This window comes from Spea bombifrons, chromosome 7, assembly GCF_027358695.1.
Source record: "Spea bombifrons isolate aSpeBom1 chromosome 7, aSpeBom1.2.pri, whole genome shotgun sequence".
NCBI lineage: Eukaryota > Metazoa > Chordata > Amphibia > Anura > Pelobatidae > Spea > Spea bombifrons.
In genome coordinates, this window is record NC_071093.1 from 46,565,993 (window position 1) to 46,584,160 (window position 18,168).

Below are 18,168 nucleotides of genomic sequence, written 5' to 3' on the forward strand. Positions count from 1 at the left end.
AACGATAGTAACTGCACCGGTTTGGTTAAAGGTCTATTATTATTATTATTATTATTATCTCATTTTCAGTTTACTAGCTGTTATTAAATGCATGATCATCAATCACCCAATAAAGACGAGAGACCTGCCGGATTTTAAAGTGGTCACCTGCGACATTCATAAACGGGAACTTCAAACATATAAACATATTAATATCCCGCAATTAGCCTCGGACAATGACATCATCATTCGGCGCGTAACCAATGAGCGTCCTGCTTACCGGGACGGGATCCCCCGGGAATGCTGGCGCCGGCGGAAGCGATGTTAAGAGCGCTTACCGGCGTCCTCCCCGCACTGTAGCCAAACTGATATGAACCCCCCTGGGCCGTCCCGTAGGGAGTCCTGCACGGAGCCGTTCGGCTAATGCCACCCGGGCTGCCATACCTCAGATGGCCAACTGATGCCAGACCCAGAGGGACCCCCCGCCATACCCAGAACCCAAAGAAACAAGGGAGGCCGGGGGGCTTCACTCTGTATAACTTACTAAAACTGAAAGGATATCACCCCTGTGAAGAAATAAATACCCCTTGGGAGGGGTAACAGATAACATTAACATAACCCTTACCAGAGGGTCCCTATTGGGCTATCACCTAAAAGATACATTGGGCAATTTACGGCCAGCCCGGTCATGCTGGCCCTGCGTGGCCCCTTCAGGCCAATACTAGTCTTGTATTTATACAGCAAAGTGACATCATCGCTGACATCATCTCCAGAACATAAGATCTCCATCAGAGGAGCTGACCCTGAGATATTGGGGTTTTATATTGTGTTGTGTATTTTTGTATTAAAAAGCGTGTTTTTGTTCAAGTTTCTCCATAAAAACTTTTTTTTATTATTATTGGCTGATTTTTTTGCATGGTCGGCGGCGGCGCGGCGCTCGGGAATCCCGTCCGCAGGCAGATGAATTTATCATTAAAAGTCCGAGAAAGTATTTTCAATCTGAAGAATTATTTTTTATTTCTCTGGTTATATAAACGCATGTAACGCCCCCCGAAAAAATATTGGGAAACAAAAATAAAACAAACAAAAATTACAGCGGGGAATAAAAAAAAGAATTAAGAAGAGATTCCGCTCACCGCAAGTTTAAATTCATACAAAAAAAATGCATTTTTATACAAGAATAAATAAATACAAATATTTAAATACCAGAAGAGAGAAAAAAATATTAGCCAATAGAATGGGGGGATCCTGATACAGACGTTACTCCAATTTACCACAAGATGGCGCTCTGATTTCTGGAAAGTTACCCCTGGTATTTCGCCCCCTCTGAGATGGATTCTAGAAGCATTGTTGCTGCAATTGCTCATCTCCCTGATCTTATATATATTTTTCGGGGGGGGAATCCCCCCCGAGGGCAGTTCCGGGTGGGTAGAGGGCCACTTCATAGCAGTATTGTTTTCTCTTAATATTTACATCTTCTATATCGGGAGGTCACCCATCACCAAAGAGACCTAATCGGTATTTTTGCCCCAAAGTGTCCGTGTTTTGCGGATCCTGTAGAGGATTGGAATCACGAAGCTTCCGTGGCCCAGCGATGTTCTCCGCGTTCAGCGAGGGGTAGTGAGGAGAAGCAGGTCACCAGTGGAAGCTTAACCACGTGCACATAATGAGCAGGGCCATACCAAGCGTGGATAGCGTGGGGGAGTGGGCTCCATCGGTAGACAGGCTTTCCACCCTCGGTTCGGTGGCGTTGGACGAGGAGTTTCTGGTCTCCTGGTGGAAGGAGATGCTGCTGAGCTCCGAGGCGGGAAGAAGGTGCACCTTTGTTGTGTTGAGAAGAATATTTTGTGGCCTGATGACTCCACCGTCGCTGAAGCTGATCGAAGGCACGTATTTCTTTATCCACGCGTTGTAGAACTGGACTCGGGTGTAGACGCCGGGGTTTTTGGGGTTGGCGCACCCCACGCCCCAGCTAATGATTCCAAGCTGAAGCCAGGCGTTATTCATTTTGCATACGAGGGGGCCACCAGAGTCTCCCTGCAATAAAGAAAGGGGTATCATGATATCTGTTTCACCGTCCGACCTCGGCCCACCTATAAATTAATAACGACTGACAGAAGGAGGGAGAGAGGTAGTCCTGACATTTCAGTGCACCAACTGAAGCAGGGACCTCTGAGGTCTCTTACTCTAGACTTTGGGCTTTATGCTTGGGGTCCAAGATGCTAATATCCATATTTGTGCATTGGTGTGAACTCTACCTGACAGGCGTCCTTTTGGCCCTCCTTGTAACCGGCGCAGATCATGTCCTCCTGGATGAGGTGGAACATGGGATTGTAGCCCAGGCTGCTCTGGTACATGGACTCACACGTGTTTCTGTCAATCACGGCAACCTCCACTTTCTGAAGTTTCTTCGGAGGCGGAAGAACAACTGCAGGAAATCAAGAAGAAAAGGAGACAAAGAGGTGAGTGTCGGGGAGCCTGGAGATTCATTCCGGGCTTTCTAAAGCCTGTTGGCCCCAATGCCTCGAGACCTTTAGCCAGAAGGCTCCTCAGACTCTCATTGGGCAAACATTTTCGATAAAAGCTTCATCGTTATGGCCGACTCACCTCCGGCATGAATGTCCCCCCAGCCGGTGGCCCAGCATAGAGTCCCAGCCTCAAGCGGGACAGCCAGAGACGGGAGGCACACGGGGAGGATGGACTTGGTGTATTGGACGGGTCTCTCCAGCTGCACCAGGGCAATGTCTCCGCTGGATCCCTCGTACATGAAGTCAGGGTGGACTATAATCTGTTTCACCCCCACGGACACTACATTAGGGTCGCTGAGGTTGGAGAGCTGGAACGCCCCGAGATACGCGGTGAAGAGGGATACGTTGTCAGTCCTGAAAGCAGAAAGATACAGTATTATCAGAGATATGGGGGTTAGGGAGAGGTACTGGGGGCTAGTAAGAGAAGATAGAGGCTAGTGAGCGGTACTGGGGGCTAGTGAGCGGTACTGGGGGCTAGTAAGAGAAGATGGAGGCTAGTGAGAAATACTGGGGGCTAGTTAAAGGTATTTGTGGCTAGAAAGAAACCAGGTGCTAGGGAAAGGTACTAGATACTAGAAGAGGATATTGAAGGCTAATGAGAGTAACTAGAGGCTAGAAGGGGTACTGGAGGCCAGGGAGAGGTACTGGAGACCAGGGAGAGGTACTGGAGACCAGGGAGAGATACTGGATGCCAGGGAGAGATACTGGAGGCCAGTGAGAGATACTGGAGACCAGGGAGAGATACTGGAGACCAGGGAGAGATACTGGAGACCAGGGAGAGATACTGGAGGCCTGGGAGAGATACTGGAGGCCAGTGAGAGGTACTGGAGACCAGTGAGAGATACTGGAGGCCAGTGAGAGATACTGGAGGCCAGTGAGAGATACTGGAGGCCAGGGAGAGATACTGGAGACCAGGGAGAGATACTGGAGGCCAGTGAGAGATACTGGAGACCAGGGAGAGATACTGGAGACCAGGGAGAGATACTGGAGACCAGGGAGAGATACTGGAGGCCAGTGAGAGATACTGGAGGCCAGGGAGAGATACTGGAGGCCAGTGAGAGATACTGGAGGCCTGGGAGAGATACTGGAGACCAGGGAGAGATACTGGAGACCAGGGAGAGATACTGGAGACCAGGGAGAGATACTGGAGACCAGGGAGAGATACTGGAGGCCTGGGAGAGATACTGGAGACCAGTGAGAGATACTGGAGGCCAGGGAGAGATACTGGAGGCCAGGGAGAGATACTGGAGGCCAGGGAGAGATACTGGAGGCCAGTGAGAGATACTGGAGGCCAGTGAGAGATACTGGAGACCAGGGAGAGATACTGGAGACCAGGGAGAGATACTGGAGACCAGGGAGAGATACTGGAGACCAGGGAGAGATACTGGAGACCAGGGAGAGATACTGGAGACCAGGGAGAGATACTGGATTACTTACGATTCGAAGCAGTGAGCAGCCAGCAGCACCCAGGAGTTGGTAATAAGGGATCCTCCGCAGAAATGCTTGCCGTTCGACTGCAAGCTCACCTGCCAAGGCCACTCCCCTCTTTTAGCATCCACTCCTCCCACTATTCGCTCTGACATGGTTGGGGTCCCACACACTGCAGATGGCAAAAGAATGATAAATGATGGAGAATTCAAATAAGCAAAGAATCCAAATTAATTACTGCCCCCCCCATTCATCTAACAGGGGCCGGTGGGCCACAACCACCCTACGGGCCAGCGCTGGCATCCCCCCCGAAACCGGCATCCCCCCCATAAACCGGCATCCACGTCCTAATGAATCTCACCAAGTTAACAAACTTTTTCAGGGAAAAACCCAAGTTTGGGCGCAAAAAAAAAACTCTTTATAAACTGTAATTCACAGAAAATCAGAAGAATGAAAAACATTCAGTTTATACAAATTTACTGAAAAGTAAAGAAATCTGCGTCTCACCTGTGGCAGCCTGCAGCTCCTCCAATCCTGCGCGAGTGAGAGAGAGGGAGAGAGGGAGAGGGAGAGAGGGGGAGAGGGAGAGAGGAGGTCAGGGTCCGAATTTACTTATTATTTTTAAATAAACATTTATTATTATTTATCGGTTTATATAGCGCTATCATATTCCGCGGCGCTGTACAGAAAATATATATTATATATCAGGAGCCGTATGTCTATCCCATGCAAGTTGAAATCCCCTCACCGTATTAGCATCTACCACCTCTGCTGGGAGGCTGTTCCATGTATCTACATTCAGTTTGGGGAAATGACCCCACAGCCCTTCGGCTTGGCTAGGGGTGGCTCGGCGTCCCCAACCTGCCCCAAAACCAAATGCCCGGCGTGGAGAGTAAGATTACGAGCCGCACGGGGCAGGATTTCTTACCTGGCAGGAGAAGCAGCAGCAGAAGTGACAAAGTCAAGCTCATCATGTTGAGTCCTCTGGGCTGACGGCTCTGAGCCTGAAGGTCCCCCGGCCGGCCCTTTATAGCGCAGAGAGCCGTCCGACCGGTTTGTGCCCCCGCGGGCCACGCGTCCAGTAATTCTCCACACATCAGGCGTGGAAATTTGGGAACGAAGCCCCCGGGAGGCGATGCCCTGCGGTGCGCGAAGAAAAAAGGCGACAATCTGCAGACCGGGGCTGCGGGGAGGAATAACACTATTAGGATAGACAATAAAACCCTCTTTTATTTGAGATCCTCTGATCTGTAAACGCGAGATCGGCCCCAAAATGAACGCAGAAAACGCTAATCTTGGGAATTTGTTTTTGAGGTTGAAATTAACATTTTCATCTTTTCACTCCGGTTCTGGAGGTGGGGGCAGATTCTCAGGGTTTCTTTTGGAGGTGGGGGGCAGATTCTCTGGGTTTCTTTTGGAGGTGGGGGGCAGATTCTTGGGGTTTCTTCTGGGGGTAGGGGGCAGATTCTTGGGGTTTCTTTTGGAGGTGGGGGGCAGATTCTTGGGGTTTCTTTTGGAGGTGGGGGGCAGATTCTCGGGGTTTCTTTTGGAGGTGGGGGGCAGATTCTCTGGGTTTCTTTTGGAGGTGGGGCGGATTCTCGGGGTTTCTTTTGGAGGTGAGGGGCAGATTCTCGGGGTTTCTTTTGGAGGTGGGGGCAGATTCTTGGGGTTTCTTTTGGAGGTGGGGGCAGATTCTTGGGGTTTCTTTTGGAGGTGGGGGCAGATTCTTGGGGCTTCTTTTGGAGGTGGGGGCAGATTCTTGGGGTTTCTTTTGGAGGTGGGGGGGCAGTTTCATGGGGTTTCTTTTGGAGGCAGGGGCAGATTCTTGGGGTTTCTTTTGGAGGCAGGGGGCAGATTCTCGGGGTTTCTTTTGGAGGGGGGGCAGATTCTTGGGGTTTCTTTTTGAGGTGGGGGGCGGATTCTTGGGGTTTCTTTTGGGGGGTAGGAGGCAGATTCTTGGGGTTTCTTCTGGGGGTAGGGGGCAGATTCTCGGGGTTTCTTTTGGAGGTGGGGGCAGATTCTTGGGGTTTCTTTTGGAGGTGGGGGCAGATTCTTGGGGTTTCTTTTGGAGGTGGGGCAGATTCTTGGGGTTTCTTTTGGAGGTAGGGGGGCAGATTCTCAGGGTTTCTCTTGGGGTGGGGGGCAGATTCTTGGGGTTTCTTTTGGGGGTGGGGGGCAGATTCTTGAGGTTTCTTTTGGAGGTGGGGGCAGATTCTTGGGGTTTCTTTTGGAGGTAGGGGGGCAGATTCTTGGTTTTTTGGGGGGGTAGGGGGCAGATTCTCGGGGTGAAGGGGCAAAGTCTTGGAATTCCGCACCGTTTGTAACCAGTATATATATATAGGGGCAGTTCTTACGTCTCCATAGTGCCCTGCGCCGCAGTGAATGGGTTACCCCGCTGAATATAGGCTTCATGCGCAGCACCGTTACCCGCACCCTGCGCATGCGGGGACCTCGCCCTGGGGGTCTATTCTCCTTCACACCCCGGGACCCTCGTTTCTGGGACATGGAGGCACCCAGCGGGTTACTGGATGGGGCAAGAAACCCTTCGCTCCGGTAGAGATGACTTTGTTACCCCAGAACCTTTCCAGTTGGGGTGATTGTGGGGGGCAATTTCTCCACTTCTGTCTATGGAGAGCAGAGTTACTGGGAAATATTATTCTAAAAAAAGAACAAAGGAGAAAAGCCAGAGGAAGAAAGAGAGAAAGAAAAAGAAAGAAAGAAAGAAAGAAAGAAAAGGGAGAGAGGAAGAAAGAAAGAGAATGAAGGAAGGAAGGAAAGAGAATTCCAGGGAAGTCGATTGAATTCATTATCTGATTTTCTTGATATATTTCTGGCTGTTAATCCATATTAATTAAACACAAAAAGTTAACCCTTAATGAGCGGCTCCCAATGCAGAGAGGTGGCCGATACATGGCACACAGAGGGTTAAAGGCAGCTATGCTCCCTGTGGCCCTCGCAGGTCTCCCGCGGGCCGCGGGCTGTGAGGTGCGAGGCCGCTCTGCACGTAGAATTTGGCTAATTAGACACAGATGTCAATCTGCCAAATCACCTCGAAGAACCAGTAACTGGCCAGCCCAGCACGTACTTCCCGGTCTGCACCAACTACTCCCAAAACTGTGTGCCCCTCTCTCCCCCCTGATCCCCCTCTCTCCTCCCCAGATGCCCCTCTCCCCCCCTGATGCCCCTCTCTCCCCCTGATCCCCCTCTCTCTCCCCCCTGATCCCCCTCTCTCCTCCCCGATACCCCTCTCTCCTCCCCGATGCCCCTCTCTCCCCCCTGATGCCCCTCTCTCCCCCCCTGGTGCCCCTCTTCTCTAGGAGGGCAGAATGTTTGCTGGGTATGAGGGGATCGCAGGGTTCTACAGCCCTAAAAGCCCCGATAATGTGTATAGAAACAGCAGGGAACGGCTTTATAAATTAAACGGGGTAAATAAACCCCATTATGCTTCTAATAACTGCCCCTCCCAGTTACACAAATACCCCGCAGTAGGGGGTAAATTCACATAAAACATTTTCTTGATAAATCCATGGTTTGGTGACACCACTAAGGTCCATGTTTTGTGGTGTGATGTCATCTTTATGTCACACAGATGATGTCACTTTTTTTCTGTCCTGCAGAGTGTGGTGAACATATCCCCCCCCCCCCCCCGATTTGGGCCGTGGTTCTGGGGTGAAGATGGAGATCTGGATGTCTCCTCGTTGGGCTGATGGCCCGGCTCTTCCCAGAGGATCCTGGGAGCTCATCCCGTCTATAGGGGGCACGCATACAAGATGGCAAGACATTAAATATGGCACCAACAAACACCGTGGAGGAGAGGGGACATCATCATCATTACACCCCCATCGAGAGCCCCGGAACACAACGTGCTCCTCCGCCATCTCACAGCCGAGCTCGGGGCACAAAACTTTGGGGGAAACAAAGAAACGTTGGGGTTACGGCTAAAAAGTGATCCTGGGACAACATTTGGGCAAAAAATAGAATGATCCAATGTTGGTTGCCATGGCGATAAGACCACTTTTGAACCTGAATCTCTTTTTTAGGCATTACGCTATGGTAGCTGACACTGGGTCCTTATTTAGTGGAAACCTTCATTTTTCTATATTACTATTATTATTACTATTACTATTATTACTATTATTATTATTACTATTATTACTATTACTATTTGTATTATGATTACTATTATTACTATTACTATTATTATTATTATTACTATTATTATTATTATTACTATTATTATTATTAATGCCGTTGTTATTATAATTATTATTAGTAGTATTTTTGTTGTTGTTGTTATTATTATTATTATCATTATTATTGTTATTATCATTATTATTAGTAGTAGTATTTTTGTTGTTGTTGTTATTATTATTATTATCATTATTATTGTTATTACTATTATTGTTGTTATTATTATTATTATTGTTGTTATTATTATTATTATTATTACCCAAAATCAAGCCGGAGTGGCCAGAGGAAAGTCTGGTATTTGCAGGTAAGGGAAGCCATTGTTTGCGTTTCAGTGTTTTGGGGGTTTTATGACAGCGCCCCCTTAAATCGTTGTTCTGCCCCCCCGCAGCCCTCGCTGTCCGGCCCTCGGAGGCATTGCCGGGGGCCGCATACATCACAGGATTGTCTCTGTCATGTTAATGAACTGAACAAAGAGGTGAGACCTCACCCTGGAATGCTACGGGGCTGGCAGTGGGACCCGGCGTACCTGACCCGTGACATGCGCGCACGTTTCCCACAGCCTCTGGAACAACAGCCCCGAGCATCTCATTAACACCTTAACGCCTTCCTCTGCCTCCCAGGGTCGCTCGATACCTAAACGTCCTCTCTTTGCTGCCCCGACGTGGCCCCCGGTCCCAGCCCCAGATGACGATGAAGACTCTGGTCTTGGCTTCTCATCCTGAGCTTTCTAGAAGCTTCTAATAAACCGCCAACGCTGCCCCCCCCCCCGCAGAACGGGCGACCCAGATAAAGAGGGGGTAATCACTGGGGTTCCTGGACCAAGGGGTGGCCACAATCAGCCCAGAAGATGCCCCCAATGTGTAGAAGTCAGTCTGGTGTCCTCACAACAGCCGGGCAACATGCGCAAGAGATCTCTGCCTGTGGTATAGAAGAGCTGCTAATCTTAGGGTTCTAATGTCCTATTTGTGGCATTTCTGGGGAGACTCGTGGACAGACCCCCGAGCAGAAGATGACATTTCCCCTGGGTACATGTGTATGCTGAATACCCCAGGCCTGGGTAGAAACCCTTGTCCTCCCGACGGGTCGGCCCTCCATACCTCAGTGGTGGCCCTCGCTGTCTCGGCTCGGTTGGAGTCGGAATTTATCGATGGGTTGCGTCTTCCATGGCCAGTTGGGTCACGTGATTCACGGCGGTGACCCTAAGCCAACCGGCCGTTCAAATTCTGGGCAGAAAATGTGTTTTGTCCCCCAAAAAAACTTATCATTTGTGCGGGTTCACTAAATGAGAACGGGGGAAACAAAGGCCGAGGGTAAAAAATGCTCTGCCCCGGAGGGTAAAATAACCCTGGTCCTTAAGGGGTTAAACAACAAAAAAAAATATGTCTTTTTTAAACATGTGGCCCTCGCGTGCCGCTGTATGCCCTTACACATGATATAGGCGGGCTCTTATTATTATTATTATTATTTTTAACTTACATTTCCTAAAATGTCCAGAAAAGAAATAGAAAAAAAAAATGTATATTTTTTAAAATAAAGGTTTTTATTAAAGGTATTGAGGGGTTTTGCATTCGTTTGCGCTCATAAATTCTATTGACAGAGCAGCCCCCCCCCGTACAGCAGGTGAGGTGGGGGGTAAAATCGGAGCATTAGAATAACTGCCCCCGGGGGGGGGTGAGTTTTCACTTTCTCTATTTTTAGGCATAAAACACACTTTGCAGCCAGAGAGCCCCCCCCCCGCTGCTTTTTAAGTCTGTGTCTCAATGTAAATGTCATTGTTCTCCATGAAGGAAGGGGTTAATTGTCTCGTTAATCAATTGAACAAAGGAACACTAATTTCCCCGGCGGGTATCAGCGTTTGGGGATTTCCCTTTTATTACCCAGAATGCTCGGCAGTGAAACCAAAGGCGGTGATTCTGCGGAGAGCGGGCGCCGAGGTTTTGGGGGCATTTATGGATATTTTATGATTTTTGACGCAGTGGCAGATTCACCATTAGGCACATGCCTAGGGACCCCTAATCCCTCGCCCCCACCCCTAATCCCTCGCCCCCACCCACAATCCCTCGCCCCTTCCCATCACGCCGTCTACAAAGCAATATTCTGGGCCACGAAGCACTCGAGAAGAATTTTTTTGTATCAGTTCGTGGCACGGAGGAGACACCGGGTCACCCCCCCCACCCCCCGTGGCCCAGGGGCTCCAGGCTGGGTTACTCCTACAGACACGGCGGGAGATTCCCTCTCACAGATTAGATCTCGGAGGGTCTCTTTTGCATTTCAGCCGATTCATCTGGTTTTCTGGCGGGATTTCCCCGTTTAAATTGCGGAATTTCCTTGCCCGGGGGCAGAGGGGGCACTTTACAAACACACCTCTGGGAAAGCCCGGGGTTTATCTAATGACGCATTATTAGTAAATTACCCCTGGAGGGGTAAATCTAGGAGAAAGAATGGTTTCGGGGGTAATCTGAAAGCCTCCGCCAGACCCTCTGTCTCTGTTACTTTGGGGTCTTTTCAATAAAGTTCATTGACGTTTGTGAACTCAGTTGACCGACTCAACTTGAATCCATTCGACAGCCCAGTTGGGTCAAGAGAGTTCGCTGCCGAGCTGCTGGCGAGTGCCTTGTAGAGTTTAATGGAGTCGTCTCACTGGCATCTGACTCCCAGCCACAGCGACTCCCATTACAACTTGGTAATGGAATGGCTCCATCACTTTCAGGACTGTTGGCAGCTATGTAACACCTGTCCCATGCATGTTTAAATACCCTCGCTGTATTACCTTCTACCACTTCTGCTGGGAGTCTGTTCCATTTATCTACCACCCTCTCAGTAAAGTAAAACTTCCTTCCGTTCCATGTCAGCCTCTGAAGCTTTAAGGAGTGCTCAGAGTCAATCTTCTGCCCTAAAGCTCCGTCTGTTAGTGAGGTTTTGTCACATTTCGAGGGGCTTCACACGCCCCGCATCATTATTACCCCAGACGGCCCATGTGAAGCATAAAAGCCCAAAACCTGGCGGAAAATTACCCCCTCTGACTTTAATTAAACACGTGTTAGGAATCATATGAAACACACGCGATGCGTGACGTGTCGGACTCCTCTCCGCTCGTCACGCGTTTACAAATTATAATTATTTGGGGCAGAAAACGTTGGATTTCACGGGTAAAATGTAGTCCTGATCCGCACGTCCCCAGGGGCCGGGCGACCGATCACTAAATCATCTATATGGGAGGAGCTTTCTGATAATAGAGGGGGGGGGGTTAGTCTTGGGGGGGAGAGCAGGTTGGATTTGGAGGGGCAGATTGTATTAAATTATGAGGGCGTAGCTATGTGGTGACATCATGTGCTGCTGGATGTCACAGCCAAGAACAAGAGACATTAATCTAACGAGAGGGTGGTAGATGAGTGGAGCAGCCTCCCAGCAGAAGTGGTAGAGGGTAATACAGTGAGGGGATTAAACATGCATGGGATAGACATACGGCTCCTGAATCTAAGACGAGACCAACGACTGATTAAGGTTTGAGTCGTTACAGCAGGAGAAACGGGCGACTAGACGGGGGCCGCCGGGGGCCGACCTGGGAAAAGCCCTGTTCCCACATTTGTGTTTCTGCCAGCATCACATGACTGCTTGCGATGTCAGAGGCAGAAAGTAGGGGTTTGCAGTCTCTGTTGCCCCATCAGGGGTTGGGGGGTTACTGACAGCAGAATATTAGAATAATGGCAGGAATACCATTTCCAGAGACGGGGACCCAGCCGGGGCCAACATCCGGGGCCAACGTGCGGGGCCACCGCCGGGGCTGTCACCGGGGCCACAGACACTTTTAAAACCCACATAGAAGGTGCAGTTGAGTGTTGGAGGTATGTTTGGTTCTGGGGGTAAAGTACCCCCCGGCCCCCGGGCCCCCGAAGCCAAAGCACTGAAAATCAAACTGCGTGAAGGTTTTCCGCCTGACACCTAGTGGGGTAAACGGGGTATTACATCAGCACTACGGCATATGACGGCGCTATAAAAAACTACAAATAATAATCAGGCCGCCACGTTTCACGAGCTGGGGCAGATTTATTAGCCACGTAGGGGGGAGGGGAATCTGTAGAGTGGGTGATGTGGTAAAGGCGGTGAAGTGTCAGCTCTTCTGACCGCACTTATAGAAAGAAGCCTCATATTCAGTAGAGGAGGCAGAGAAGACGTAGCTCGGTATCTCATAGAGAGAGACAGCTCGGTATCTCATAGCGAGAGAGAGAGGGAAGACTGCAGCTCCATCCACACTGCTACATATGACATCACTGCATGACATCATCATAACATTGTGGGGTTCCATAAATAATAATAACTGCTTATAATTGGGGTTAATTGGTTAATGGGGTGAAGAGTTAGGGGTCCCCACAAAATTAATCAAAATGAAACGCGGACGCCTCGCCTGCTCTCCCGAGACCAACCCCGGCTTACAGGGGCAGTTTAATGTCACGGGCAGCCTCCCCAAAGAAGGGTAAAATTTATATACCTTACGGAAGCTGCAGCCCCAGAGCTGAAATCATTGAAATAAAAGGGAGCGTTCTTCGTGCATGTGCCCGGGGGGGGTATATGGGGGATTCAGCATAACCCGTCCATGCAGAAATTTAAAGGGGCCGCACATCGTATGCATTGAAGTGTATAGGGTGGCTGCGTGTCCCTTTAAGAATGCACATTACTGTATATCAGCTGCTGTCACACTGCAACTCCTATCATGATCATCCCACCGTGGTGGCTGAGGGTAAAGGAGTTGTTGCCTATAGCAGCTGAGGGGCTACCAGTTCCCCTGCTCCAAAAATTGGAAACACCAAGCCGGCTACATCAATTAATGAATCAATAACCAATCAATGAATCAATCAATAATCAATAACCAATCAATGAATCAATCAATAATCAATAACCAATCAATCAATCCAATTAATCAATAACCAATCAATCAATAACCCAATCAATTAGCCAATCAATGAATCAATAACCAATTAATGAATCAATAACCAATCAATAATCAATAACCCAATCAATCCATCCAATCAATCAATAACCAATCAATGAATCAATAACTAGTCATATAATCAATGACCAGCTAATGAATCAATTAGCCAATCAATCAATACCAAAAAAATGAATGAATCAATGAACCAATGAATGATCTGCACTCAGATTACCGCGAAACGGATAAAATCCCCGCATTTCTGGAAAGATTTAGAGACGCCGCATTCTAGAGATGATTTTGGAGGAATTTTTAGGGAAATATCTGCGATGAAGCGACCTGAGAAGTCCTGAACGCGAGGTAAACGTCTGCTATCCGGCTGGGGGGGAATCACGTCCCGGACTCACCGCCGTAAGGAACACTTTGTTTATTTTGCCCCTGATGATACCATTTATGGGAGCCCGAGCGGCCCCGTGGGACAGCGCACGTTTGAGTATAAACCGGCAAATGAAAAAACATCAAACATCCCAAAAATGTATTAAAAGTCCCTCCCCCCGCGGCGAGCAGTTATTCCACGCGCACTCCCCGCTTCCCAGGCCGCCATGTTCTCCAAGATGCCTGTTTTTGGTCATTGGTTGAGGTTTGGGCTCCATCGAGCTGAATGAACCTTGAGAGCCCCCCACAGCTCGCGGCGTGAGATACCCCCAGGAACCCCCGGGACATTGTGGTGACACCAACTCTGTGTGACGAGTCGGCATCTCTAGCTGTTGTCGTCTTTGGTAAATGAATCACTCCCAGCCGTGTGACTGCGGCTCTCTCTCCGTTGGCTTTGGAGTCCTCAAAGCTCCTTCTTCTTCTGTGTTCTGCGCAAGTACGTTTGGTAGTAGAAGTTGAAGAAGAGGATGATGAGGGTGATGATGTAAGCGAAGACGGCTGCATTGAAGCCATCTGGGAACGGGCAGTCGGTCACGAGGTTGTAGCCAGAATGAAGAGCGATGGCTCCAAACTGAGTCTACAGAAATGAAGAGATGGTCACCTTGAGTGTCACACCATATGTATCCATGTAAAACAACCCCCATAGAATCCATCACCTTAACCACCAAACTTTATTCCACCCCAATCGTTCCCAAACAGTCCTCTTGTGCTCAATAAAATGTAATGTCACCACGAATGACCAGATTTGAGACTGAAATTGAGGCATACTAACCAGCTGAAGCAACGTGAGGTAGCGTTTCCACCAAAGATATTTTTGCATTGATGGCCCCATCACGGCGAGCGCGTAATACAGATACATGAAGGTGTGAACAAAAGAGTTCAGCATGCCGATGAAGAAAGCTGCGGAGCAGAAACAAGGGGCAATCAGGCTCTAGACAGGGAATTTTGGGAAGAAGTAGGGTCTCTTGGTCACCACAATCCTAGAGAAAGAGGCCCGAACATGTAATCTCCTGGAGCCTGAGATGGAGGCATATCTATCATTTTAAACATGGAGGTCCGGCTAGGTCATCTCCATGGTTTTTGGCTAGAGACATCCTTATGTTTCTTTTAGCCTGGAGGGGCATTAACATTGTATAATTACCCTGTCCTCCTGCCACATATTTGACCCCTGCCCACCAGTTGAAGATCATGGTTGCATGGTGATAAACATGGAGGAACGAGATCTGATTAAACTTCTTTCTCATGATGAAAAAGACCTAGAAAAAAATGGAGATGAGTAAAGCTGAGATTGAGGAGACGGGGAAAAGGGGCAGCGAGACCAAGACGAGGAGGACAGAGACGGTGATAAAGCGTGAGAGATAAAGAGGGAGACGGAGGGAGACAGGTGGGAAGGTTTGGCCATCGCCGCTGGTGCTCACCGTGTCCAGAAGCTCGATCACCTTGGAAAAGAAGAACCACCAGCAGACGCGCGCCATCTGTGAGAGGAACCGGTTATTATGGACCAGCAGCACATTCGGGCGAGATCCGACTTACCGCACATGCCAGCCTCGTCTTCACTACCAGGTGAGATGCTCTGCCGGGGCCTCCAGCAAGACACGCTATCACTTACCCGCATGCCCAGCTCGCTGCCGCTGTAATCCACGGGTTGGCACAGGTAGCTGTATCCGGCCAGCGCCGACGTCACCAGGAACTGGAGTGAAAAGATTCGGGTTATTTAACGAGGAAGAGGCCGATGGGGGCAATAAACACAGACCGTTTCACGGGGCGGAATTACCTCGTAAAACATATACGCAGAAAGCCCCACGAGGGCCAGATTATAAATGAGAAGGACGGCGCGCAGGGTGTAGGGTTCCCGTCCATCCATTAACCGAGGTCCGAGGGCCACAATCACGAGGTACGCGGCGAATATCAGAACCACAGGTGCCGGGGAGTAAACCAGGAGCCAGGGGTCCGTGCGGCTATCTGCGTGAAGGAATGTTATATCACACCCTCCGGTGGGCGGGGCAACCATCCCAAACCACACACCCTGCAGTGGGCGGGGCAACCATACCAAACCACACACCCTGCAGTGGGCGGGGCAACCATACCAAACCACACACCCTGCAGTGGGAGGGGCAACCATCACAAACTATATACCCTGCAGTGGGAGGGGCAACCATCACAAACCACACACCCTGCAGTGGGAGGGGCAACCATCACAAACCATACACCCTGCAGTGGGAGGGGCAACCATCACAAACCATACACCCTGGGACGGGCATAGCTCTCTCCTGTCTGCGTTGCCCTGAAGTGGGAGGGGCCACTGTTTGCCACATGACTTACCTCCATTTTCCAGGACCCAGGTGTAATAGTCCTGCGCCGTCTCCCAAACAGACCCCATCCCGACGATCTGTAGAGGAAGCAAATAAGTGAGCAGAGTGTAAAGAGTTAAAGGTCAGAACACTGAGGGTAACTGGCGGCTGTGAAGGGGTAGAATGAGACGTCAGAGCGGCGGGAGTGAAAGGCCTCCAGTAACTGTGACAAAGCAGGGGTTCAGGGAGTCCCTGCTTGGTCACAGGTTAGTCCATGAAATCTTTACTCAGTATGTCTGGTAGTCGGCTTCTTCTACCTGCCCTAATGCCTCCTGGTGGCTTTTCCTTCTGCCCCTTTACCCCGGTGTCGCCGTCCCTTTAAGCGCCAGTGAATGAAAGGCTTCCTTATGCAACCAGAGCGTTTTACACCAGGGAGGGGCGGGAAATCCGTGAACTGCCCTCCCCTCTCTGTGATGCTTCTCAGATTAACCCTTTAGTAAAGAGAGACGGGGAGGACCTTTGACCCCGTTACCAGGGATGCTGCCATGTTGGAGAAGTTTCAGAGGCAAAAGGACAAGCGGCTGATGTAAAAACAACATGTACATCAAATCACCCTGTATACATACATATATATTACACATATATATATTATACACGCAGATATACACATATATTACATACACAGATATACACATATATTACACACACATATATATTATACATACACATATACATATATCACACACGCAGATATACACATATATATATTATACATACACATATACACATATATTACACACACACATACATATTATACATACACATATACATATATCACACACGCAGATATATTAAACATACACATATATATATATTACACACGCAGATATACACATATATATATATTATACATACACATATACACATATATTACACACACACATATATTACACACGCACACATATATATTATACATACACATATACATATATCACACACGCAGATATATTATACATACACATATATATATATTACACACGCACATATATTATACATACACATATACATATATCACACACGCAGATATACACATATATATATTATACATACACATATACACATATATTACATACACATATATTACACACGACACATATATATATATATATTATACATACACATATACATATATTACACACGCAGATATACACATATATTACACACACAGATATACACATATATTACACGCACATATATATTATACATACACATATACATATATCACACACACAGATATACACATATATTATACATACACAATCACATATACATATATCACACATGCAGATATACACATATATTACACACACATATACATATATTACACACGCAGATATACACATATTACACACACATATATATAATACATACACATATATTACGCATTATATACACACACACATATATTATACATAAAAACAGTATACATACACATATACATTTATTACACACGCACATACACACATATTATACATACATACATACACATATATTACAGGCAGTCACACATATTATATGCACGAAACATCCTGGGTCTCTATGGAATTAACACCCAGCTCTGTTACATTTGTATCTCTCTGTAGTTACAGATGGATGCAGCAGCCCCCGAGGGCCGGCCCTTGGCCGATTATATCGAGGTGGAAGCTCTTCTCATAGTGGTCATTTCAGCTTATATTTTAATGAGAGGGTAGTAGATAAGGGGACCAGCCTCCCAGTAGAAGTGGTAGAGGCTAATACAGTGAGGGATAACAGTCCTAATCAGGAACGTAGATCTGGTTTGTTCTAAAAACACACAAACAAAGGTTAGAAAACGCTTCCTTCTTGCCCCGGCACGTCACCAGGTCACATTAATGTCACCCTGTCCTTCAGTAATATGGCCGCCTGCAGAGCTGTGGCTGCTGCTGAAACTAGACTAAGATGACCACCATCACCCTGTGGGAACGCTTAAAGTCCTTGCGTTACAGGGGCCATACGGAGTTTAATGCAGCCATGTGATATACCCCCTCTGCAAACACCCCTACACCGTCCCTGGGAGGGTATCTGGGGTTCTTGTGGAAAGCCCCGGTTTATTTAACCCTCTTGTGTCAGCATTTCAAAAACGTGTCACCATTTGATCTGCTCAATCATTCAAACTGAATGTAAGGAACAAATAATAGCCCTGGTAGGATTTACACGCGGGGCTCAAAATCTACCCCAGGGACACGTTACGGTGGGTGTCCAGCCCTCAGGTATCTTGGAGTGAGTGTGCATGTGTTAGTGTACGGTGTTGGAGAGTGTGTGTCCGCTTATGGTGTTAGAGTGTCGGAGTGAGCCTATGTGTGTATGTACT

The 18,168-nt window shown here is 48.3% G+C and overlaps 2 protein-coding genes across 2 annotated transcripts; both read right to left on the reverse strand.

Moving 5' to 3' along the window:
- Nucleotides 1-1,614: 1,614 nt before the first annotated feature.
- Nucleotides 1,615-13,811, reverse strand: LOC128502293 (serine protease 27-like). Its single transcript, XM_053472055.1, has 6 exons — nt 13,636-13,811; nt 12,595-12,639; nt 3,945-4,151; nt 2,587-2,861; nt 2,238-2,407; nt 1,615-2,016 (listed from the first exon to the last, which is right to left on the reverse strand). Exons 1-6 carry the CDS (start codon nt 13,809-13,811, stop codon nt 1,615-1,617), a joined length of 1,275 nt encoding a protein of 424 aa, XP_053328030.1.
- Nucleotides 13,812-13,876: 65 nt separating this feature from the next.
- Nucleotides 13,877-15,913, reverse strand: LOC128501194 (elongation of very long chain fatty acids protein 4-like). The gene is made up of 7 exons (XM_053470590.1): nt 15,811-15,913; nt 15,263-15,450; nt 15,098-15,178; nt 14,907-14,963; nt 14,630-14,744; nt 14,261-14,388; nt 13,877-14,065 (listed from the first exon to the last, which is right to left on the reverse strand). The coding sequence occupies exons 1-7, from the start codon at nt 15,866-15,868 to the stop codon at nt 13,892-13,894; spliced, it is 801 nt and encodes a 266-aa protein (XP_053326565.1). The 5' UTR covers nt 15,869-15,913; the 3' UTR covers nt 13,877-13,891.
- Nucleotides 15,914-18,168: the final 2,255 nt, after the last annotated feature.

What these genes read in the sequence shown, in the direction of transcription:
- LOC128502293 (XM_053472055.1), bottom strand. Translation starts at nt 13,811, where the DNA reads ATGCCGACTCGTCACACAGAGTTGGTGTCACCACAATGTCCCGGGGGT. An exon ending in TATATAAATTTTACCCTTCT is followed by an intron (nt 4,152 to 12,594) that starts TTGGGGAGGCTG and finishes TGGATTCTTTGC; the next exon opens with TTATTTGAATTCTCCATCAT. An exon ending in GGGGGACATTCATGCCGGAG is followed by an intron (nt 2,408 to 2,586) that starts GTGAGTCGGCCA and finishes GATTTCCTGCAG; the next exon opens with TTGTTCTTCCGCCTCCGAAG.
- LOC128501194 (XM_053470590.1), bottom strand. Translation starts at nt 15,868, where the DNA reads ATGGGGTCTGTTTGGGAGACGGCGCAGGACTATTACACCTGGGTCCTG. An exon ending in CTGCGTATATGTTTTACGAG is followed by an intron (nt 15,179 to 15,262) that starts GTAATTCCGCCC and finishes TTTTCACTCCAG; the next exon opens with TTCCTGGTGACGTCGGCGCT. An exon ending in ATATGTGGCAGGAGGACAGG is followed by an intron (nt 14,389 to 14,629) that starts GTAATTATACAA and finishes TCTGCTCCGCAG; the next exon opens with CTTTCTTCATCGGCATGCTG.